Raw genomic sequence first — 19088 nt, 5'->3', positions numbered from 1 at the left:
CTGAAGTATCTTGTGCAATCTGCCTAGTGATGATTATTGCTTCTGTGAAGTGCATTAGGATCTCACAGAAAGCACTTAAAAAGACCCTGTTATAGGCAATTAGGTCCAAGGGCAGGTGGATAGGGTCCAGCTGCTCTAGTAAGGGAATGTAACAGATCCCAGCACCCGTACGCATATTCGTAACTCCTCTCTCTCCAACAAAGCCATCTTTAACATTCTCAGGGTACAACAAGCACTACTTCAGAGACTACCATCTTACATTTTACAAATCAACTTTTTAAGGTATAAATGGTTGATAAGCCATCACTACCAAGCTGTTTCAGAATGTTACCTCATGGCAGTTAACTCAGGACTTTTGGGTTTTTTTTTTTAAATAACAAAAACAGGCTGAAAAATGGGACAGGGAGTTAATAGAACTCTCCCCCCCCCCAAAAAAAGAAGTTCTATTTTTTATAGGAATAAAAAAGAGTGTACAAAAAACAGTGTAATTTTTTATGTGAAACTATTTTCCTTTTCACCAGCATTAAGCGTAAAGCACACTCAGGATTTTAGAGGTGTGCTTTATTCCAAAGTTCGTGGTTTTCTGACAAGTAGTTGATAAATCAAGCACATTACCCAAAATACCAGCTGGACACTAGGTTAAAACACAAAATCCAGGAAATTTTCATTAGCTTATTTAGTGTGAATTTTCCTGATGAGTGCAACTTCAAGAACTAGCTGGATCCTGGAACTTAAGTGGTGGGATTACAGGCAGTAGTTGGCAAAACTTTAACATCGGTTTTGTTTTGGGCAATTGGACCATTATTCTGCTTTCATTTGTAAACTGCTGCTCTAAATCAAGCTAATATTAACTGGAATAGTTTTCCTTTAATTTGATACTAGCTAAGGGTTCGTTAAGTTTAGCATATTTCAGAATCTTTATACTGAAGCACAGCATTTTGCTTTGTCAGTACAAACATAGGCATAGGCTGTTTTAGGAAAGAGGGGAGCTGTTATCAATAGTGGCAACTTTCCACATCTCTCTAATGGAAGTACTCAAGAGGCAGGTAGCTTTCTTGGGATTTAAACCTCCAGGTAAGTTTATTGTGCTCTGCAGCTGGATTTGACAGTTGCACGATTCACTGTTTTCAGGACTTGCTGGAGACCTTTTTCTTTGCTACCTTTAGAAACTCCCAAGTAGCACTTCCATTTCAAACCTTGTGCCAGCTCACTTGACTGAAAATAGTATGTGCACTGTGCCAATTTGTAGAGATACTGGAACTTGCTTGTACATTATACATCAACATTCAAACAAAACAAAATGAGCAAAACAAGAAATTCTAACAACACTTCTCAAAAGAACATATGCAAAAATGACATTTTGAAAACCAATGGTGCCACAACAGCTTTATTTTTCACTTAATACAAGGCAATTAGAGTGCCTTTTGATACTTCACGTAACAGATATTAGCAAATACAAATATATATACTTTTTTTTTCTTTTCTTGAAAATGACCATTTAAGGATTTAACTTAGGAATTTCAGTTGTGAAATTGCTCTAGATTTTTGCAAAGTTAACAGATATTCCAGTGCAAAAAATAGATCCCATTACAGATAGCATAAAGTGCTTGGAACGAAGGACCAACTATAATTCAGGAGGGAAGGATAAGCATAAAGTGGTAGTTTAACCATGGGGAAAATACAACAACTCCTTACCGAAATACAAATGTACTACAAAAAGGGATACAACATGTCAATAGTACTATGATTTAGAATAAGTTAACACCTCAGCACAGTTTCATTACCAAGAGTGGTTCATATACTGTATGTGACTCTAGAGTGATTTTTTTCCCCAACACATGAGTAAATTAGTGGCTGTCTGAACTTACTCCATGACAGATCTTCATGTGAGAGTTGAATTATGCTGGCTGTTCAGTACAAATGAGTCAGGTCAGAGCTGTGAAATAGTCTGGTTAAGATCTGTATGTACTGTAATATTTTGTCACAGTAGTAGACTCTGTATGAGCATGACAGTCACAGGGCAATAGGAATCAAGAATTTTGTTGGTGGGATAAGGAAAGAGGATTATGATGTAACTGTTGTCTCCTGCTAAATTAATCATGTAAATGAGCAGTTTCAAAGAGCAGACCACAGCCCCTTCAGGACCAAATCTGAATCCTCCTGGAACTCGTTCTAGTTCTACAGGCACTAGTTTGGTGCCATGCAAAACTTAAGCCCTTCACTTTGGTGACTTAATGCTGATTTGTAATAGTGATTTTTAGCAGTGGTAAGCCTTTAATACATGCTAGTTGTTTCAGTGATACCGTAACATAGCTACAGCCTCTTATAGAGAAGCTGTAGCTCAGCTGTTCTATTAATTTTTCTGCACCTGGAAGTCTGGTGTATTGATCACCCTGGTACTCATCCCCATAGGGTGACAATGCCATAAACGTAATAACAAATCATGTTTTAAGTGAGGTATACCAATCCCCATTATACTCCTTTCTCAATCCCCTTAGCAATGTACTAAATACAGTTTTAAAAAAAAACAACAAACCTATGAAAAAGGCACTTCAGCAGAGTCTGTAGAAAGCTCTTACTTTATCCCAAGGCAGGACACAGCAGGGATTGGGAGCTTCATATATATTTAACTGTGTTTCAAAATTTCTGATTTGGCCAGTGTTACCAAGTATACTTGGAAATATAGAATCATAGAATGGTTTGAGTTGGAAAGGATCTAAGGACCATCTCGTTCCAACCCCCCTGCCATGGGCAGGGACAGCTCACACTAGACCATGTCACCCAAAGCTCTGTCCGGCTCACAACAGCCTCTTGACTGTCTATTGGGCTGCTATGGACATTCACAGAAGAAAACGGTCCATGACCGATTCATGGTGGAGTGGCATCAAGAACTAGTGCCGAACGTGTATGGGTATTTAAGGAAGGGGCATGACGTACTTGAATAGCCCAGGAACTGCACTTGGGTTCAAACCACATTACCAAACCTATTTCTGAATGTAAAAGCAAGGTAGAGGGGCCTGTAAGCTTATTAATGAAAGCATACTCTCCCATGACTGTTGTACAATGTCAGTGAGAATTGGTTGTTCTTACTACAAAATATGCCCTCTAACATTATTCTGGCTTCATAAAACTTCAGAAATTATTGATTGATGTAACTGTAGCACTACTACTTCGAAGAATCTTGTCCTTCAAGGGGATTTTTACTGAAGCAGTTTGTCACATGTGTGATAGGGGTGTGTTCTCCAGTTAGGGATCACCAAATGACTGAAACTACACTGCACAACAGAAGTAGAAACTTCTTACACATTAATCTAATGTTATACCAGTTTCCAAACAAAAACATTTGACATGAACAACTTGCAGTATTTGCAGATAGCAGCTGATTGCTAGAGTCTGGAACTTGGTCAGATCATGAACATAGCTATCACTGAATCGACAGAACGAGAGCATAGCATTGCAGGCACAACGTAAAGAAATACTGTGGCTACAAAGATCAACTGAAAGCACTTTCAATCCCTAATTAAGCTACCTACTTATTTAAAGTCATAAATAATACTGTTAAAAAAAAATCTACATCTCATTTCTAGTTTTACCTGTCAAAGCCAGAAATGGCAACATGCTTGTGCTAAGCAGTAATTTCAGATTATGGGTACCTTTCTGGTGCAAAGCAGGGGTTAAAGAGCAGATATTACGTATCTGAGTGACATCTCATGATTTAGAATTTGCTCTTGGCATTAGCAGCTTGTACAACTACTGAGTTTGCTGCTGTGGTCCAAACACTAGGTCTGCTTCTCACCCACTTCCCCCTACTAGGTGTTCAGGCAGCTGCTGCAGTACCTCAAAGAGCAGGAGAGTACTTAACTACACAAAACCCTAGCCAGAGTAGGTTATTGGTTATGATGCTGGTGGGTCAATCCTGTGCATATGCAGGGTTCACGGTTCTGTGTATCACCACTTACTGATGGAGATGTACAGATACAATGGCCTGTCTCTTGCCATCCCATCTGCACAGTGCTACTTTGTGGCCCCAAATTTGTCAGCAACTCACCTGCACCAGTCTAGGAAAAGCAGGCGGTCAGGTAAGTTTTCACAATCTAAGGCTACGACACTGGTGCTGACTTTTCTTGCCACTGACTGTTTTGGTGCATTCATTGCCAGCAATGGATGTAACACCACAAAATTCCCACTCACAACACGAATGTTTTAAAGACTAAAACATGCATGTCTAAAATACCTATAAATAACCACTGGCCACAATTCCACAGTGAACTATTTCTGCAGTGCTAGTGAAAGCATACTGTACAGGACATGACACAGTATAGCTGAAATCCCACAGCATCTGGTGGGTGCTTTACCACAGCTTCAGAGTTATACTGTAATGAGCTAAGTTCAAGTCTTTCACTTCAGCACAGTACAAGACGACTCCATGAGGCACGGCCCGCAAAGGAATTTGTTTCTGTTGCATTGAATTGCATTGCATTGAATGGTTATCAGTAGAGTGTCCAGTTTCTCGTCCTCTAGCTTCTTTGGGAGTATCCTATCCCAGGGAAGTTTGCATTCTGCTCATCATTTCTTTGCTGGAAGTGGCTCACACACAACTTTCTTTGACCTTCTCATCTTGCAGGAAGGAATTAAGGATTGCAATGTCTACCACAGTCTGGTTTTTGTGCAGTGACAGATCCTTAGTGTGGTCGTCGTCGCTTTGGTCCTTAGCAAAATTTACAAATACCTGCAAGAAAAAAAGGCCATGTCACACATCACCCTGGGTTTCATTAATTCAGGGCATTTTACGCACTGGGCTTCCTGAACTAGTCCCAAGATTCAGTACTCCACTAAAATGCCCTTAAAAGATAGGTCCAGTGAATTGGTGGATTTATTCTTACCTCTACAAGAAGAAGCTTTTGGCAGACAGGCTACTAAAAAAACTTACTTGGTCAAGTGTGGTCTGAGAAACGGAGTAGTCTTCGATGTGGAGTCTCTTCTTGTTCTGGGAAAGAATACTGAATATTCTGGCCAGGGAAGATGGTGAAGAGGGAAGCTGGTACTGCAGCATGTTCCGATGCTTTTCCTTCAGGACACTTCCAGGGAAAGCATGCCCAAAGAACTCCTCAACAGGCTTCAAGTCTGGGTTTGCCCCTGCAATTCTCACCACTATTGTGTAACCATCTCCAAACCTGTAAACAAGAGCAACAGCACAGGAGTCAAGTGTCTTTGAAACAGAAGTTCAGTTTAAAATCCAGCAGCATCTCCTATAGCCAGAATAGCAATTAAGACAGAGGAATTAAGTCTGACTGTATCTCCCTAAAAATGCAGATAATTCCGTGATGTAAAATGAAAATAGCTACCTGTTCTTTAGATGCTGGACACTGCCCAGACACCTGAATCGTCCATTGACCATTATCGCCATTCGAGTGCACAGGGCTTCACATTCTTCCATGCTGTAGGCAGAAGTAACTGCATTAGCACTGCAAGCAGCTAAACAGAGTTCAGCATCCAGCCTGGTAGATGCAAAAGCCAGGGTATGGTACAACGGGGCTGCTACTTGCCTGTGAGATGTGAGCACCACTGATCTTCCCTCTTTGATTACACTCAGAGCACAGTTCCACAGGAAACGACGTGCTTTGGGATCCATCCCTGTTGTTGGCTCATCCTGCAAAATATATACAAAACCGAGGTTATTCTGTTACACTGCACCAACAAATAACTCATCTCCGAAATAACTGTCCATTCTGTTAATGCATACTGGAAACACTGAAAACAAGCAGGTTTGACTTATTTTCTGGAATGAGAATATAATTTACACTCCAAATTTTAAATTAACAAATACCTTTTTCAAAATTGGGAAGTACTGCTTATTCTGCAAGTGTAACATGTTGAAATATGCTGTTCTAAAACAAATCAATTAGCTTGTTTAAATAGAGCACTAGACTACTTTTTCCTGCACTATGAACTTTAATAATCCTAAAATTTGTCCCCAGTTTTAATCTAAAGAATCCCAAAATATTTACTGCCAATCTTCACTGGATTATTAAAAACACAGGACTGATTCTCCCACACAGTAAGATTTGCCTAAGTCCAGCCAGGAAGGCTATTATTTTTTGTAGGTATAGAAATCTTTACAGCTGTACTAAAAGTGGTAAAGAATGCTGGCAGTTTGGCATAAGTTTGAGACCCCACTTACCCAGTGATTTTTCAGAAACAGAAGCCCAGAGTCACATTATAGCTTGCACATACATTTAAATAAGGAATCTTTATTTCCCTGTGCTCTTTGCTGCTGTTTAAGTGACTAATGATGTATTTAAACGTTAGCTGGCTGCGAAAATCGGGTCTTCCTCTGAACCTGATCTTTCTGTTTTCTAAGGAAAATGTTAATGAGCAGACGTTGCAGACTCACCAGGAACACCACGGGTGGCCCTCCAATGAGGGCAATGGCTGTGGAGAGCTTGCGCCTGTTCCCTCCACTGTAATTCCCAGCATATTTTTCCCCGTATTTCACAAGACCCAGTTTCCGAATTGCCCACTCGCCAACCTGTAAGAGAGAGCACACCACCCGCTTGAGTCAAGCACAGCAACATCAATCTACACAGTGATATTTTCCTCATGAGGTTTACCTTTAAAAACATTTATCTTTTTTTTTTTTTTCATAAAGGCCACTGATCTGAGGCTCTCGTGTGCCATGGATACAGGTTGTGAAACACCCTCTTCACCTCTAGGTTAGGATATACTCCATCCTGCCCCTGGAAGGCCAGAAAATCAAATGGCTGCCATTAATTGGCCAGAGGGCATGATTTTGACATCAGTCAGACACATTAACCAGCAGTGTAGTGCTCATAGCAGCACTGGCTTTAGCTAGTGCCCTGGGTTCAGCAGCAGCAGTCATTTTTCTTAGTAGCTGGCGCAGTGCTGTGTTTTTGACTTTCAGCCTGGGAAAAATGCTGATAACACTGATGTTTTTAGTTGTTGCTGAGCAGTGCTTACCCCGATCAAGGACTTTTCAGTCTCGTTCCCTACAAGTGAGGAGGGACACAGGAAGCCAGGAGAAAGCAGAAACAGGACACCTGACTCAAACTAGCCAGAGGGGTATTCCATACCACAGCATGTCAGAGTTACCCATAAGGGACTGACTGCTGCTTGGGTCAGGCTGGGTATTGGTCGGTGGACAGTGAGCGGTTGTATTCCCTTCCCTCATTATTTCCCTTATTATTATTATTGGTGGTAGCAGCAGTGATTTGTGTTATACCTTAGTTACTGGACTGCTCTTGTCTCAACCCGTGGGAGCTACATTCTTTCGATTCTCCTCCCCATCCCTCCGGGAGTGGGGGGAGGAAGAAAGGAGGGAGTGAGTGAGAGGCTGCATTGTTCCAAGTTGCCAGCTGGGCTTTAACCATGACAGTTCTTTGTGGTGCCCAACGTGGGGCATGATAGTTGAGATAACGACAGATCTGACTGGACTGTGTCTAATTGTATTTGTGATAAGCATTCCTTGTTTCCGATTAATAGTCACTCGTCACAATGCTCTCAAAGTTGCTGCTCTTGATCTCACAGTTCCAGCATGTTGTACCTTACTTACACCTGGTATTTGCTGTTTTAGTGTTTATCTGCTGGGGAGCCTGGGCTAAGGTTCTTGTTTCACTGTATTTCATGTTAATGACTTGTAATACAATAGACACATTGATCATGAAACTGACCTGTCTTGCATTGCCAGTATGGTCATCACCTCTATACTTTGAGAGGTATATAATAGAAGTGTTTAGCAATTACACACCTTTTTTCCGATCCTCGGGTATTCAACCTATGAAGGAGACTTTCCCAGCTCCCCCACCAGACTATTTACAGCACATTTGAGAATTCTAAAGGTTTTGGATGGCCTTTAAATACCCCTGAAACCTGCCTGCTGCTTGTGCTGGGGATCAGCATGTTAACACTCAAGGTGTGTTTTACCCAAGGCCATACCAACCTGAGAACACCCTATTTTGTCTCGTCTCCAGAGTTAAGCAGGGCCAGGCTCAGGTCTTGTCTAGGGTTAAACAACGATATGGGAGGACCACAAACTGATTTCCCCCCCAGGCTTCCCAGATTTTCCCCCCAGATTTCCCAGTCATGAGTGTGAGGATGTATGGGATTGTATGGGCAAGCACTCGGGCCAATGGGCCCCTCCAGTGCTTTGGAATGTCACACCTGAACAAGTGCAAAATCTGGGAAAATTATCAGAACACTTAAATGAGGTGTGCTGTCATCCTGGCAACACCAGAGAAGGATAAATCATGGCAACGCGCTGGGGCTTGGCCTACACCTACAGAGCGACTCTGGAGAAAGCTGATCTGATGGCAAAGCAACAGACAACACAGCTACTCAACCCCTAAGCACAAAAGCTACACCACCCCTGACAACAGACACTGCAGCCACTCCAATCACAGTGACAGACACTGCAGCAGCTCCAACCCCAGTAACAGACACTGCAGCTTCTCCAACACCAGTAATTGACACTGCAGCTAAACCAAAGGACCAATCTGTGCCAATATCAGTTGCCCCGTAAGCAAGGGGAAGAGCAAAAAAGAGCCACAAAGAGCAACTAGTGCAGTGAAGAAAGATAAAGACACAATGCACACACTACATAGGACAGCATCTGAACGAGAGTTATTTCTACAGGCATCAGAGAAAGAGCAAGAAGAGGTGAATTCTTGACCCTGAACCTTGACCGAGCTGCAGAATATGCAAAAAGATTTCAGCTGACTTCCAGGGGAGCACATTGTCACCTGGTTGCTCCAATGCTGGGACAATGGGGCTGACAGTCACAAACTAGAAGGTAGGAAACCAAGCAGCTGGGATCACTTACTAGGGAAGAGGGAACTGACAAAGCAATTGCAAAAGAGGAACAGTCCCTCAGCCTTTGGAGGCGACTCTTGGCAGCTGTGAAGGAAAGGTTTCCCTACAAGGAAGATGTTATGTGTTGCTCAGCCAAGTGGACCACGGCAGAGAGAGGCATCCAGTCCCTAAGGGAATCAGCGATCTGTTATAGGCCGGATGCTCGGAATGCACCTGTAGATCCAAAAGAATGGCAGACTGCCCTATGCAGCTAGCTTTCCAGGTGTTGTGGACTTACAGCAGGGACATGCACGCTACTGACACACAGCAATTCCCCTGTGCTGCATCTTAGCCCTTCAGACAGCGAGGATCTGGCCTGTTATACAAGAGTATTAGTACTAGTGCCAATGGCCAGGCATTGTTGCCCTGGGGACTAAAAAGTGAGGAGATTCAGCTACTACTTGGATCATATGCAGAACTGGGTCTCTTTCTACATGGGGCTGATGGGAACATCACACAGAGGAACTTGCCAGCAACATTCAAAGAAGCTTTCAGTCTCCACCAATCATCACTATTCTCAAAGAGGGATTCAAGCTAGCTGGATAACCCTAGGCACCAGATCTGACCCTTATCCAAAGCACTGAGTACAGATGTCATCTTCCTGCCTACAGTGGCTCCTGCTCTGCAGCACCCAGGACACTTAATGAAAACCGTGAAAGATGCTGTATTGTATTGGCAGCTGCCATTAAGTTACCTGAAGACTGTTAGTGTAACACAGTGTCTGAATGTTGAAATAGCAGCACTTTAAGGATGCAGCACTATCAACTGGAAAGATGTAACAGCTAGCATGAGGCTTCTGTTAAGCTACAGAATGCTTCCTCCCTGAGACTTTGAAGAATTAACTCTTGACAGCAGATTAAGTTCTGCATGACCTGCAGCTTCACGGCCCTTAAACTCTTACGGGAAAGAAGTCATTCAGTGGAGAAATGCATCCACTGTGAGAATCAGGACCCAAAGTATCTGACCTTCATTTAGTACATTTTAGCAACTTTGGTTTAACCTGGAAGAAAAGGGGGACAGATTTCACCACACAGTATCTTCAGCAGCTTCACATGGCATTGCATGTGTTGCAGGGAGGGTGCATGCAAGCAGGAACAACTGGTCACGAGTGGGTCCTACGGTGTTTAGTTTACCTTGCAGACTTCTTTCTCTGGAACACCTCTCAGGAGTGCGTAGAACTCCAAGTGCTCTCGCCCTGTCAGCAGCTCATTAACAGCATCGAACTGTGGGCAGTAGCCCATGTTCTGATGGACTTCTTGGATGTTGGACAAGATACTGTAAAAGAAAACCCCTTTGTTAGGATTTCACAAGTACATGCTGCTATTTTAGGTGTTAAAAGGAGTAAAGAGAAACAGTGGTTTTGGAATCACGGAAGTAACAAAAATGCAGGATCCTAGAAATCCATCTTGGCCAAATTCTTTTTTCTCTCTCCCTGTCACCCCCTCTTTTTTTCAGTATATTTGAACATGAGAGGGCAGATACTGAGAAGTGACTACCAGAATAAATCAATTTTCCTAAGCTCATGAAATACTTCACCAGACTTGGTAAAGGGCTGAAACAGATGCCAGGAGTTGAAAAAGGGAAAAGCAGGGCAGAGTTTAGACTTGCTGGAAGTGGAAGTAAGGCTGTGGGAGATGACAAAGAAAGCAGCAAAGAACCTGCTTTGACACAAAGCAGAGAAAGATGCATTGTTTTTCACCTGTTTCCTTTGAGGAAAGCTTCTCCTCCTGTCACATCTGTATCACCAGTTAGCATCTTAAAAGTGGATGACTTGCCAGCACCGTTTACTCCCAGGAGTCCAAAGCACTGGTGATACAAAAGAGCAGATGAGCACAATGTTTTTGAGAACAGGATTCAACTACGTCATTTCAGCACTGACAAGATGGGAAGGAGCAAATCCGACCCTCAGGACAGCTGGAGGGAGTCTTTTGTGCATTTTTAGAGAAAAAGCCTCTGGGCTTTTATTTTAAGTGTAAGCCTTTAGGATGGGAAAATGAATTAATTGTGGTGCCACCTTGGTGCAGTGCCACCACAGCCTATCTATGCCAACCCTTGAGGGCACCAGAGTTAGGCCTCAACACTGAGTTGAGTACCTTCTTCAAAGGCAGAGAGACACAGGATCAGAAACTGCTTCAACTTCCAGGCAATTTTCTTTGATGTAGTCTGAATATAATCTGCTTCTGATCTTACCCTACTCTCTGCTGTATGTTGCTCTTAAATACTGCAGTAACAGCAGAGCAAAGAATTTGACAGATAAGCTTACCTCTCCAGGGGGTATTCCAACACAGATCCTATCAACAGCTGGCTTTCGCTTCATTCTGTAAATCTGAAACCAGAAGAAAAAGAATGAGAAGGACAATGTCAATGAGAATTTGAGCCATAAGTGTTCAAAACTCCAAACACACTACGCTTTTGATCACACTAAATTCCTCTGAATAAGGCTTCTAGTGAAGTGCACGGTTTTGTATCAAGTAGTCTTAGGAATGCAGAACTTCTGTCACCTTGGTTAGCTCCTTGATTTCCAAGATGTCACTCTGTCCCCCTCCACTAATTATTCTCTGCCTTTCTCTGGTTACATCCTCATCTTCATCATTCACGGGAGGCAGCTTGGCATAGACAGGCCTGGAGAGAGTAACATGCCAAAGCTTTAGCAGAAGATGACAGGGCCTTCACAGTCAATGTGAAGTCCACACTTCATGGGGGGTACCAGTGAAAACGTCACCTGCCTGCAGCACTGAAGTGAAGCAGACAACCTACCTGGGTCTGATGAAGAACCTGTACTGGATGAGCACTGTGATGAGGAAGAAGACAACGCCCTCTACCGCCATCGCAAAGAGGTTCCTTCCCACCAGGTCCCATGACAGAGGAGACACAAAACGGTTTTCTCCTGCCAAAATGAGACAAAGAGCATAGTCACCTTTCTCAAGCAACAGAAGCCGGCTAGCATTTCTTCCTGCAGAGCTCACCAAGTTGGGCGCTGGGGCAACTGGAGGGTAGCCAGCAGGAGGAGGGAAAGGACAGACCACAAGGGGCAGGTTGGGGCTGAATGCATATTTCTTGCTGTAGCAAAGCTGGGACATAGGCCCATAGAAATCAGGCTGCCAAAGGACAGCTGGCCCACCTTTATGAAAGGTTAGTGAAGCACAGAAAGACTGAGTCACGCCTGGCATCTGCATCCCATTAGAAAAAAAAACCTATCCAGTTTTCCAGGGTCTCAGCTGCTCCTTACACTTGGCTTAATGGTCCTCTCTATACAATTGTGTTTATGCATTTTTGTTTAATGCCCCTAATAACTCAAAACTGTGGGGATCTATCTGTCAGGCTCTCTTCCGTCCTTGAAACAACCTAAAAGGGGCAGCTGTGGAGACTTGCCAGCTTTGATCAGGTTTGTGCTGTGAACTGTGCACTTTTAGTTTCTGACAAGTCGGAGGAGCAAAGGGTGCTGCTTATCGAGAGCAGACCCGAGCTTTCCCTGTTCAGTTCAGGCCACTGTCCCTGTGATACACAATTTCACTTACCAAACCTCTCCAGAGCATCAGCCATGGCCTGGTTTTTCACCATGTCAATGAGTCCCCGCCCCAGGCAGAAGTGGGGGAAGATGAGGAAAACAGACTTCAGGATGTCATTGATGTTGTTCAGCTTCTGTTAAGACAAAAATCAAGTGCCAGTGAGCCATCTGAGCAGAAAGCAGCCACCACCTGCCAAGCGTGACCATGGAATCATAGAATCATTTTGGCTGTAAAAGACCTTTAAGATTGACTTCAAATGCGTGTTGTGATTGACCCCTCCCTCCCCCAACACTGCATCCCCACTAAAATTTGAGGATTAGAAATGCTCTCCCAAAAACCACTGCCATGGCTCCTCTGGACAGTCACTGTTCTTTCCTTGCTCAAGATGCTATCGATACAAGCAAACTGCACCCAAGGAGAAATTCCTCCAGTCACAGTCTAAAAAGCGGTGTCTGCAAACAATAATGTGCAGAAAGGCTAGAGGTTGAGGGAACAGGAAGGCTGTGCTTGCACAGTTTGGTTATCTCAGAGGCTGTGTAGCCCCTCCCTGTTGCATACTGGAGGCCCTAATCCTTTTATTTTGTGGTCTTCCAGTTGGTTTAGTTCATCAGTTGGACTGACAGCAGCCTGAAGAGAGGTTCCTGTTTTGCCAGGCACTTACCTACAAACATGTACATGTTCTTACTGAGATAAAACAAGCCTTGTAATAAAAGGGACCATCATCAAGGACTGCCTCCCTATGCCTACAGGCAGTGATAAAATCAAAGGTAACTCCCACAAGGTTGTCCTCAACTTCTTCCCATAAGGTACACTTCACGCCATTGTGGATCAAATGGGACCTGCTAAGACACCTTGCGTTGCTTATAGGCATAAGAGGAACTTCCACCTCCTCCAGGCATCTGGCTTTGGAAAAACTGAAGTAAGTTCCCAGTACAGTTAGAGAGGTGTTTACCATGGGAGGCAAAATGGAAGCCAATTAAATGCCCGACTGCTTGAAATGGCCTGTAGTACACAGAAACTGCCCCTTATGAAGAACATACAGAAAATTCCATCTGAATGTAAGAATGTTTTTTTTTATCCTAAGGGTGATTGAGAAGTGTAAGAGGTTACCCACAGAGACTGTGGAGTCTCCCTTCCCAGAAACCTTCAAAACCTGACGGCCCTGTGCAACCCTGCTCTAGCTGACCCTGCTCAGAGGTTGGACTATACAATCTCAAGAGGTCCCTTCCCCACTTGACTACTCTGTGAACATTGATGAAGTGGGCTTTAAACCATTTCCACTCAGAACCTTTGTTTAAACTGCTCCAGCAGCTAATGGCTACCAGCTGGTGGCTAGCCCCTCTGAAGGACTGGCTGCTAAAGGCAACATGGCACCAATATGAAACTAGATTGTAGCAGCCCAAGACAGTGAGGAGCTTCTGTGGAAACATACATTGTTGGTGAAGAGCTCCAGGACAAAGGTGGCCACACTACTGTTGATGCCAATGAAGAGGTTCACACTGGTCAGCACAACATATGCTGTGCTGGGGATTTTGAACACGAAGGAGGCTGGATACATCAGAGGGGTGATCGACCACCTGGCAAGAGGAAAGGCAGCAATATCAGGTAAGAACCTTCCAAGTCTAAGAGCCTTCCCAGTCATCCTTCTGATGAGAAATCCCTTACCCATAGAGGAACAGAAGGAGAGCCAGAACAGGCAAATTGGAAGAGGATACATAGGACTTCTGCTGGAAGCAGATGAAGATGATGATGACTAGCGTGGCTGGAACAATGTAGTTGCACTGGAAGGTGAAAAATATGGCTTTAGATTTGTTTCCAAATGACAAAAAAAAAGAAAAAACATGAAAGGTGTCTTTCTGCTCTGAACCAATGTTTTTCAACATTGTTCAGTGTTCTCAAAGCTGTTTCCAATGGAGATTCTTAGGAGTGTCACATGTGTGAACTACAATGTAGTACACATGGATTTATGCTTCTTGGTCCCTCTAGAAGCAGTCAACAGAATCTCAGAGGTTCTGGACAGCACATGTTGAAAAAAACCCTCCTTTGAATGGAGCAGAATAAGGGGCTACATAAACAAACATTCTGGAGCAAGTATTTTAAAATGACATAATAAATGCTGATGATTGAGCTTATGGTTGCCCTCCCATCCTCTGTTCAGTGTCCCATGTTCCACTGAGGTGAACCACTGACCCAAAAGTAAACACAAAAGTCATAGGCACAGTTCTTATTCACTGAATTAGTATAGTGCCCACTGGCCCCGTCTGTTTGCACTTCAGTGCAACACACATCCTGCAAACACAGAGTGGAGGACAGTTTAGCAGTCACAAAGCCCTTACCATATCCCAGACAAAGTTGGCCAGCCAGTAGATCACAGGCTTCACACCACTGATGAACTGCAAGTGTTTAGCCTTGCTGACACGTTCCTGGATAAGGAAAACCACAAAGCTGGCAGGAACAAAGGACATGGCAAAGATCACACAGATGGAGACTAGGACATCCACTGAGGTGGTCATCCTGGACAAAAAAGAAAGAAGAAAACAAAGTGTTTGTATGCTGGTGCTGGCTCCTTTGAAATGAAATAGAGCTGCTCATGCAGGGCAATATGGAAACTGTTTCTCATTCTGCTGTCTTTGTTTAGTAGGGTGAAGGATGGCCACGAGGCTGTCTTAACTGCAGTTCTTCTCCAGCCATACAACACAGGGAACATACACAGCCTGCTGGCATCTCAAGAGCACCACAACCTGAAGGTTAGCAACTTCAGCATAACAAACTGCTTCCTGCCTTCCTTTGAGAAACCGCTTTGTTTCTCACCTAATGCATTTCTTGGGATTGTTGGGGCTTTGTCTTTTTGTCTGTTTTCTGGGTTTTTTTTTAAAGTTCAGAGCTATCCGACTGTCAATCTGCCACTGCCCTAAGATTTGACAGGTGTATCTGCACACAGCTTATGACTCCTGACTCTGGTTGTGGTAGCAGTGGTCTAGTTCAGTAAGCCCTATGCATTACTGTGTGTCGCTCCTGGTTGAGAGACTGTGCAAAAATGAACAGGATCGATCAAGTTCCTAGTCAAACAGTGGCACCTTCAGACAGAAGATACACCTTTCCGGATTTGGCTGAGAGGGATTTCCCAAGCAGCAGCAGGTCTGAAGATTACTCTGGTGCTTAGAAACTACAGCTTCCAGGGACTCAGAGGCATAGAAAGCTTGCACAGCACTGCTGTTCAACAGCCAGTCTCAACAGCACATGTTGACACCTGCCCAGACCATGGCAAGTAAGACCATCCTGTTAGAGCCTAAACACCACAGGCCACTGAATTTCCACCACTGAGGCTAAAACATCCCATGTTGCCTGTTTCCAGTAACCAGCAGCTGATGAACCCAAACCTATCCACATTCATGTGGGGACTTACAGGGCCACTTCAGAGAGCTGTTGCTTGGTGAGGTTGAGTGGATGATTGAAGGCAGTGATCCCATAAGCACTAGGATTTTTTCCCTGCTCCAGGTTAGCCCGAAGGATGGCATTGTTGATCACATTCAGGAAGGAGGCAATGGCATGCCAGCCTTTGTTGTTGAACCACACCTGCAAGAGACCACACCAGAATCAGAAAGGCATGAAGTGCATCAGCTACCCAACAGGTTCCTGAGCCCTGCAGAACACCCCTTCCTGTGTATTAAGGGCACATAATTTCTTTCCACATCCTTCCAGCTAGTTTGTTCAAGGACAGAACATACAGTTTGATCAACGACCACAAGAGGCTGCTGAAAGCTAGTACAGATCCAGCACTGAACTCCTGAGCCTTAGGCCTAGACTCCCAAGGGAGAAGCAGGTTTTGGGGAAACCCACACAAGGATGCAAGCTGCATTTGCTCCACTAGCAAATACAGAGAGCTACAGTTTGTGCAGTTGTCCAAGGCAAACTGCTGTGACTTTGCTAACTAAAAATAATTCCAGGTTACCAGAGCTTCAAGTAACAGGCACAGCAGTGAGGATTGGTTAATGTACCTTCACATTGTTCTTTGTATCCAGGCCTTTCATGAAACTTGACAAGCTGTTGAGAAACCGATCTCCAGAACTTCCCTGCAAACAGCAAAGACACAGTTACTTCCCCTCTGAGAGTACCTTCATTCATGTACTGCAGTCTAGCAGGGTTCACACATTTTTCACAGCTCTGACAGTTTTCTTTCCATTCTGCAGCCTGTATCTGCCAAGCTGGAGGTGGCAGTAAGGCTGAGAAATTGCAGCTTTCTTCCCCTCTTTCCTTTCTGCACTCCCACCAGTAAGACAGGTCAGGCTTAGGCCTCTTTTTTCCCAGCAGTGAGTATCAGCCATGGTTGCAGCAACCTTCAGAGACACTGCAGCCCACAGGCAGTCTCAGAATAAAGCAGTGGCCCATATTCTCATCTTAGCAAAGGCAGACTCAGCACAGAAGGGCTCAACTCAGGTTTCAAAGAAGATGGCAACCACTTGTTAATTCTCTGAGACTGCCTGCCCAGACCTGCCATAAGGCACTCAGAGGTGACTGTAATCCTCACCACTTGCAAGTAGTTTTAGACAGAACCCACATCAGCATGTGGGCTGCGTAAGCTTCAGCCGAGCATGTCCCTAAGCCTTCTGCTGTTCCCAGATGCCAGGCAAACCCCAGCCCAGAGGCAATGGGGAAAAGCCACTGAACACAAGTAGCATGCTCCCCATTTTATGGCTTGCAAGTCACCTCCCAAGCAACAGGTCCCTGACATTCGTGCATGCTCAGTTTATGGAGGACAGCTACTCACCTGTGCTAGCTCCAAGATTTTCTTCACTTGTTTAATGGCATCGGTGACTTCATGGCTTGGAGGAAGCATGAGGGAACTGCTGGCTCCCAAGGAAAAGCCACCATACCTGAAAGTTCAGATAGAAAGTGATGCTGAAGACCTGACTACTTGCTGACCTCCAAAAAATGCCACTCCTCGCTCCCCAGATGTCTCCTTTTCCTGCCCTATACCCAGGACAGTTTCTCTGCTCCTACACAAAGGAATTACTTTGATTTTCCGATCTTCCTACATTGCTGCTTAGCCATGATGTCTCCTACTCCTTTTCTTCTGGGATTAAATACCCATCATCTCATGACTACTCTGTTTGATGAAATGCTGCTAACCTCTGCTGTGAGTGCACTCACAACAGGGCATCTCCCTGGATCTTCTGCTTGGAAAATAGCACCTGCCAGGATTAAGTATCAGTAGGCTGGTCCTGAAAATCTTTTCAAGCCAATGCTGCTCTCTGCATAAGGCAAACATGCTTTCCAGTGATGTGCTCTGGGATTATCCCAGTTTATCCTTAAACATGCTCGCTCAACGTTCAGCAGTTAAGAGTTATAAAACAAACTGTGGAGTGGGTCTGTCCTGCTTAACACAGATTAGTGGACACATATAATAGAGAAAAAGCAGTAACTCACCTGAACTCATTCACCCAGACCTTATTCTTTAAGCTGTAGAGACAGAAAAGAAAGTTGATGCATAATATGTGAAACAAGAGGAGACACAGACCTAAGAGTGCTGCAGGTACATGGCCAGGCAAAAAGAGTGCAATAGCCTCTCGCATCTGGCATAAGTCCCACTACTCCTCTTTGATGTAATCCCCCTCCAACACAGGTTGGAGTTCAGACTTCCTCTGTATTGTGCCTGCAAGGCTCAGGACACAGCCCACAGAGCTGCCACAGCAAAAACTAATAAAGCGGAAACACCACTTGAGCTGTGGATCAGGACAGTGTGAGGAGCTGAACGGCTCTGGCCCACTGCTTAAGAGCTTGGATTGCACATGCCTATTTGCCTGATCTGTGCAGCACCTCCCATGCAGCAAGCAACATTTGGTGTGGAAGGAAGGGAGAGGATGTGCTCAGCAATTACCTTTTCGCAATGATCTGCACGTAGGTCTTCACTAGGTAGTCTGATATATTGCGACCTGTCAGATTCTGAAGGATGTCAGCAGTATCTTGCTCACGCTGGCATCACCGGGGAAAACACAGATAAATACACATGAGAAAACACAGATGCCAAGTTAAATAAACTGTGCGCAGTACACAAGAATCAAACACAGCTGCTCTTATCTCCATGAGCATCCCTCCTACCTGTGGCGGTGGTAGCCCGCCTGCACCAGGGGGACACACAGGCAGCATCTTCTTGATCTTCTCATTGCTGCACTCACAAGATGGGGAAGGATTCTCCATGCTCCAGTTGCCTTTCAAGAAGATGTTCAGGACCGAGTCTGGGACTGAAGCAGTGGTCCATTCTGTTTGCCCAACAGTACAAGGAGTGTCTCTGTGTCAGGGAAGAGGCAAGGCAAATGCAGTTTTTAAAACAACTCTGAGGGCCTTTTCTTAACGGGCCACTTAAATAACAGATCCCACAGTCCCCAGAAAAGGCAGGCTGTTTTTCAAAGAAGCCTGACGTCACGAGATGAACAGCTCAGAGCAACAGACCAGACTCTGTAGCTTCTAACAGATCCCAGTACCAAAGAGACTGAGGTTTGCCAACACTGAGTAGACACTCCCCCCTTCTCATTCACTCCAGAGCATGTGAGTGCTTTATTTCAGTCAGTCCCAGCATGCACAGTGTCCAGAGTTCAAGCAGTGTCTGGATGATGCTTTTAGTCATACAGGTTAGTTTCAGGCCCTCCTGCAAGGAGCAGGGAGTTGGGATCAATGATCCTTATGGGTCAGCTCCAACTCAAGATATTCTATGTT

The 19088-nt window shown here is 44.4% G+C and overlaps 1 protein-coding gene across 3 annotated transcripts in view; it reads right to left on the bottom strand.

Moving 5' to 3' along the window:
- Positions 1–1355: 1355 nt before the first annotated feature.
- The window catches only part of ABCA1 (ATP binding cassette subfamily A member 1), a 93468-nt gene continuing 75735 nt past the window's right edge, over positions 1356–19088 (bottom strand). For all 3 annotated transcript variants that reach the window (XM_061364959.1, XM_061364958.1, XM_061364960.1), the window contains exons 31-50: positions 18474–18663; positions 18253–18347; positions 17802–17834; positions 17143–17248; positions 16373–16447; positions 15781–15950; positions 14711–14888; positions 14040–14155; positions 13807–13951; positions 12384–12507; positions 11623–11752; positions 11367–11487; positions 11129–11191; positions 10565–10671; positions 9999–10140; positions 6395–6529; positions 5547–5650; positions 5346–5438; positions 4931–5174; positions 1356–4729 (exon numbers count right to left, since the gene is read on the bottom strand). In XM_061364959.1, the coding sequence (XP_061220943.1) occupies positions 4589–4729; positions 4931–5174; positions 5346–5438; positions 5547–5650; positions 6395–6529; positions 9999–10140; positions 10565–10671; positions 11129–11191; positions 11367–11487; positions 11623–11752; positions 12384–12507; positions 13807–13951; positions 14040–14155; positions 14711–14888; positions 15781–15950; positions 16373–16447; positions 17143–17248; positions 17802–17834; positions 18253–18347; positions 18474–18663 (2512 nt within the window). In that variant the 3' untranslated portion in view covers positions 1356–4588. The remainder of the gene's footprint in view (positions 4730–4930; positions 5175–5345; positions 5439–5546; positions 5651–6394; positions 6530–9998; positions 10141–10564; positions 10672–11128; positions 11192–11366; positions 11488–11622; positions 11753–12383; positions 12508–13806; positions 13952–14039; positions 14156–14710; positions 14889–15780; positions 15951–16372; positions 16448–17142; positions 17249–17801; positions 17835–18252; positions 18348–18473; positions 18664–19088) is intronic.

The sequence above is a fragment of the Neopsephotus bourkii genome, unplaced genomic scaffold, assembly GCF_033783945.1.
Source record: "Neopsephotus bourkii isolate Nb327-2 ecotype Australia unplaced genomic scaffold, CSIRO-AGI_Nbou_v1 NB_1258, whole genome shotgun sequence".
In the NCBI taxonomy this organism is placed as follows: Eukaryota; Metazoa; Chordata; class Aves; order Psittaciformes; family Psittacidae; genus Neopsephotus; species Neopsephotus bourkii.
This window is presented reverse-complemented; position numbering and strand designations above follow the sequence as displayed.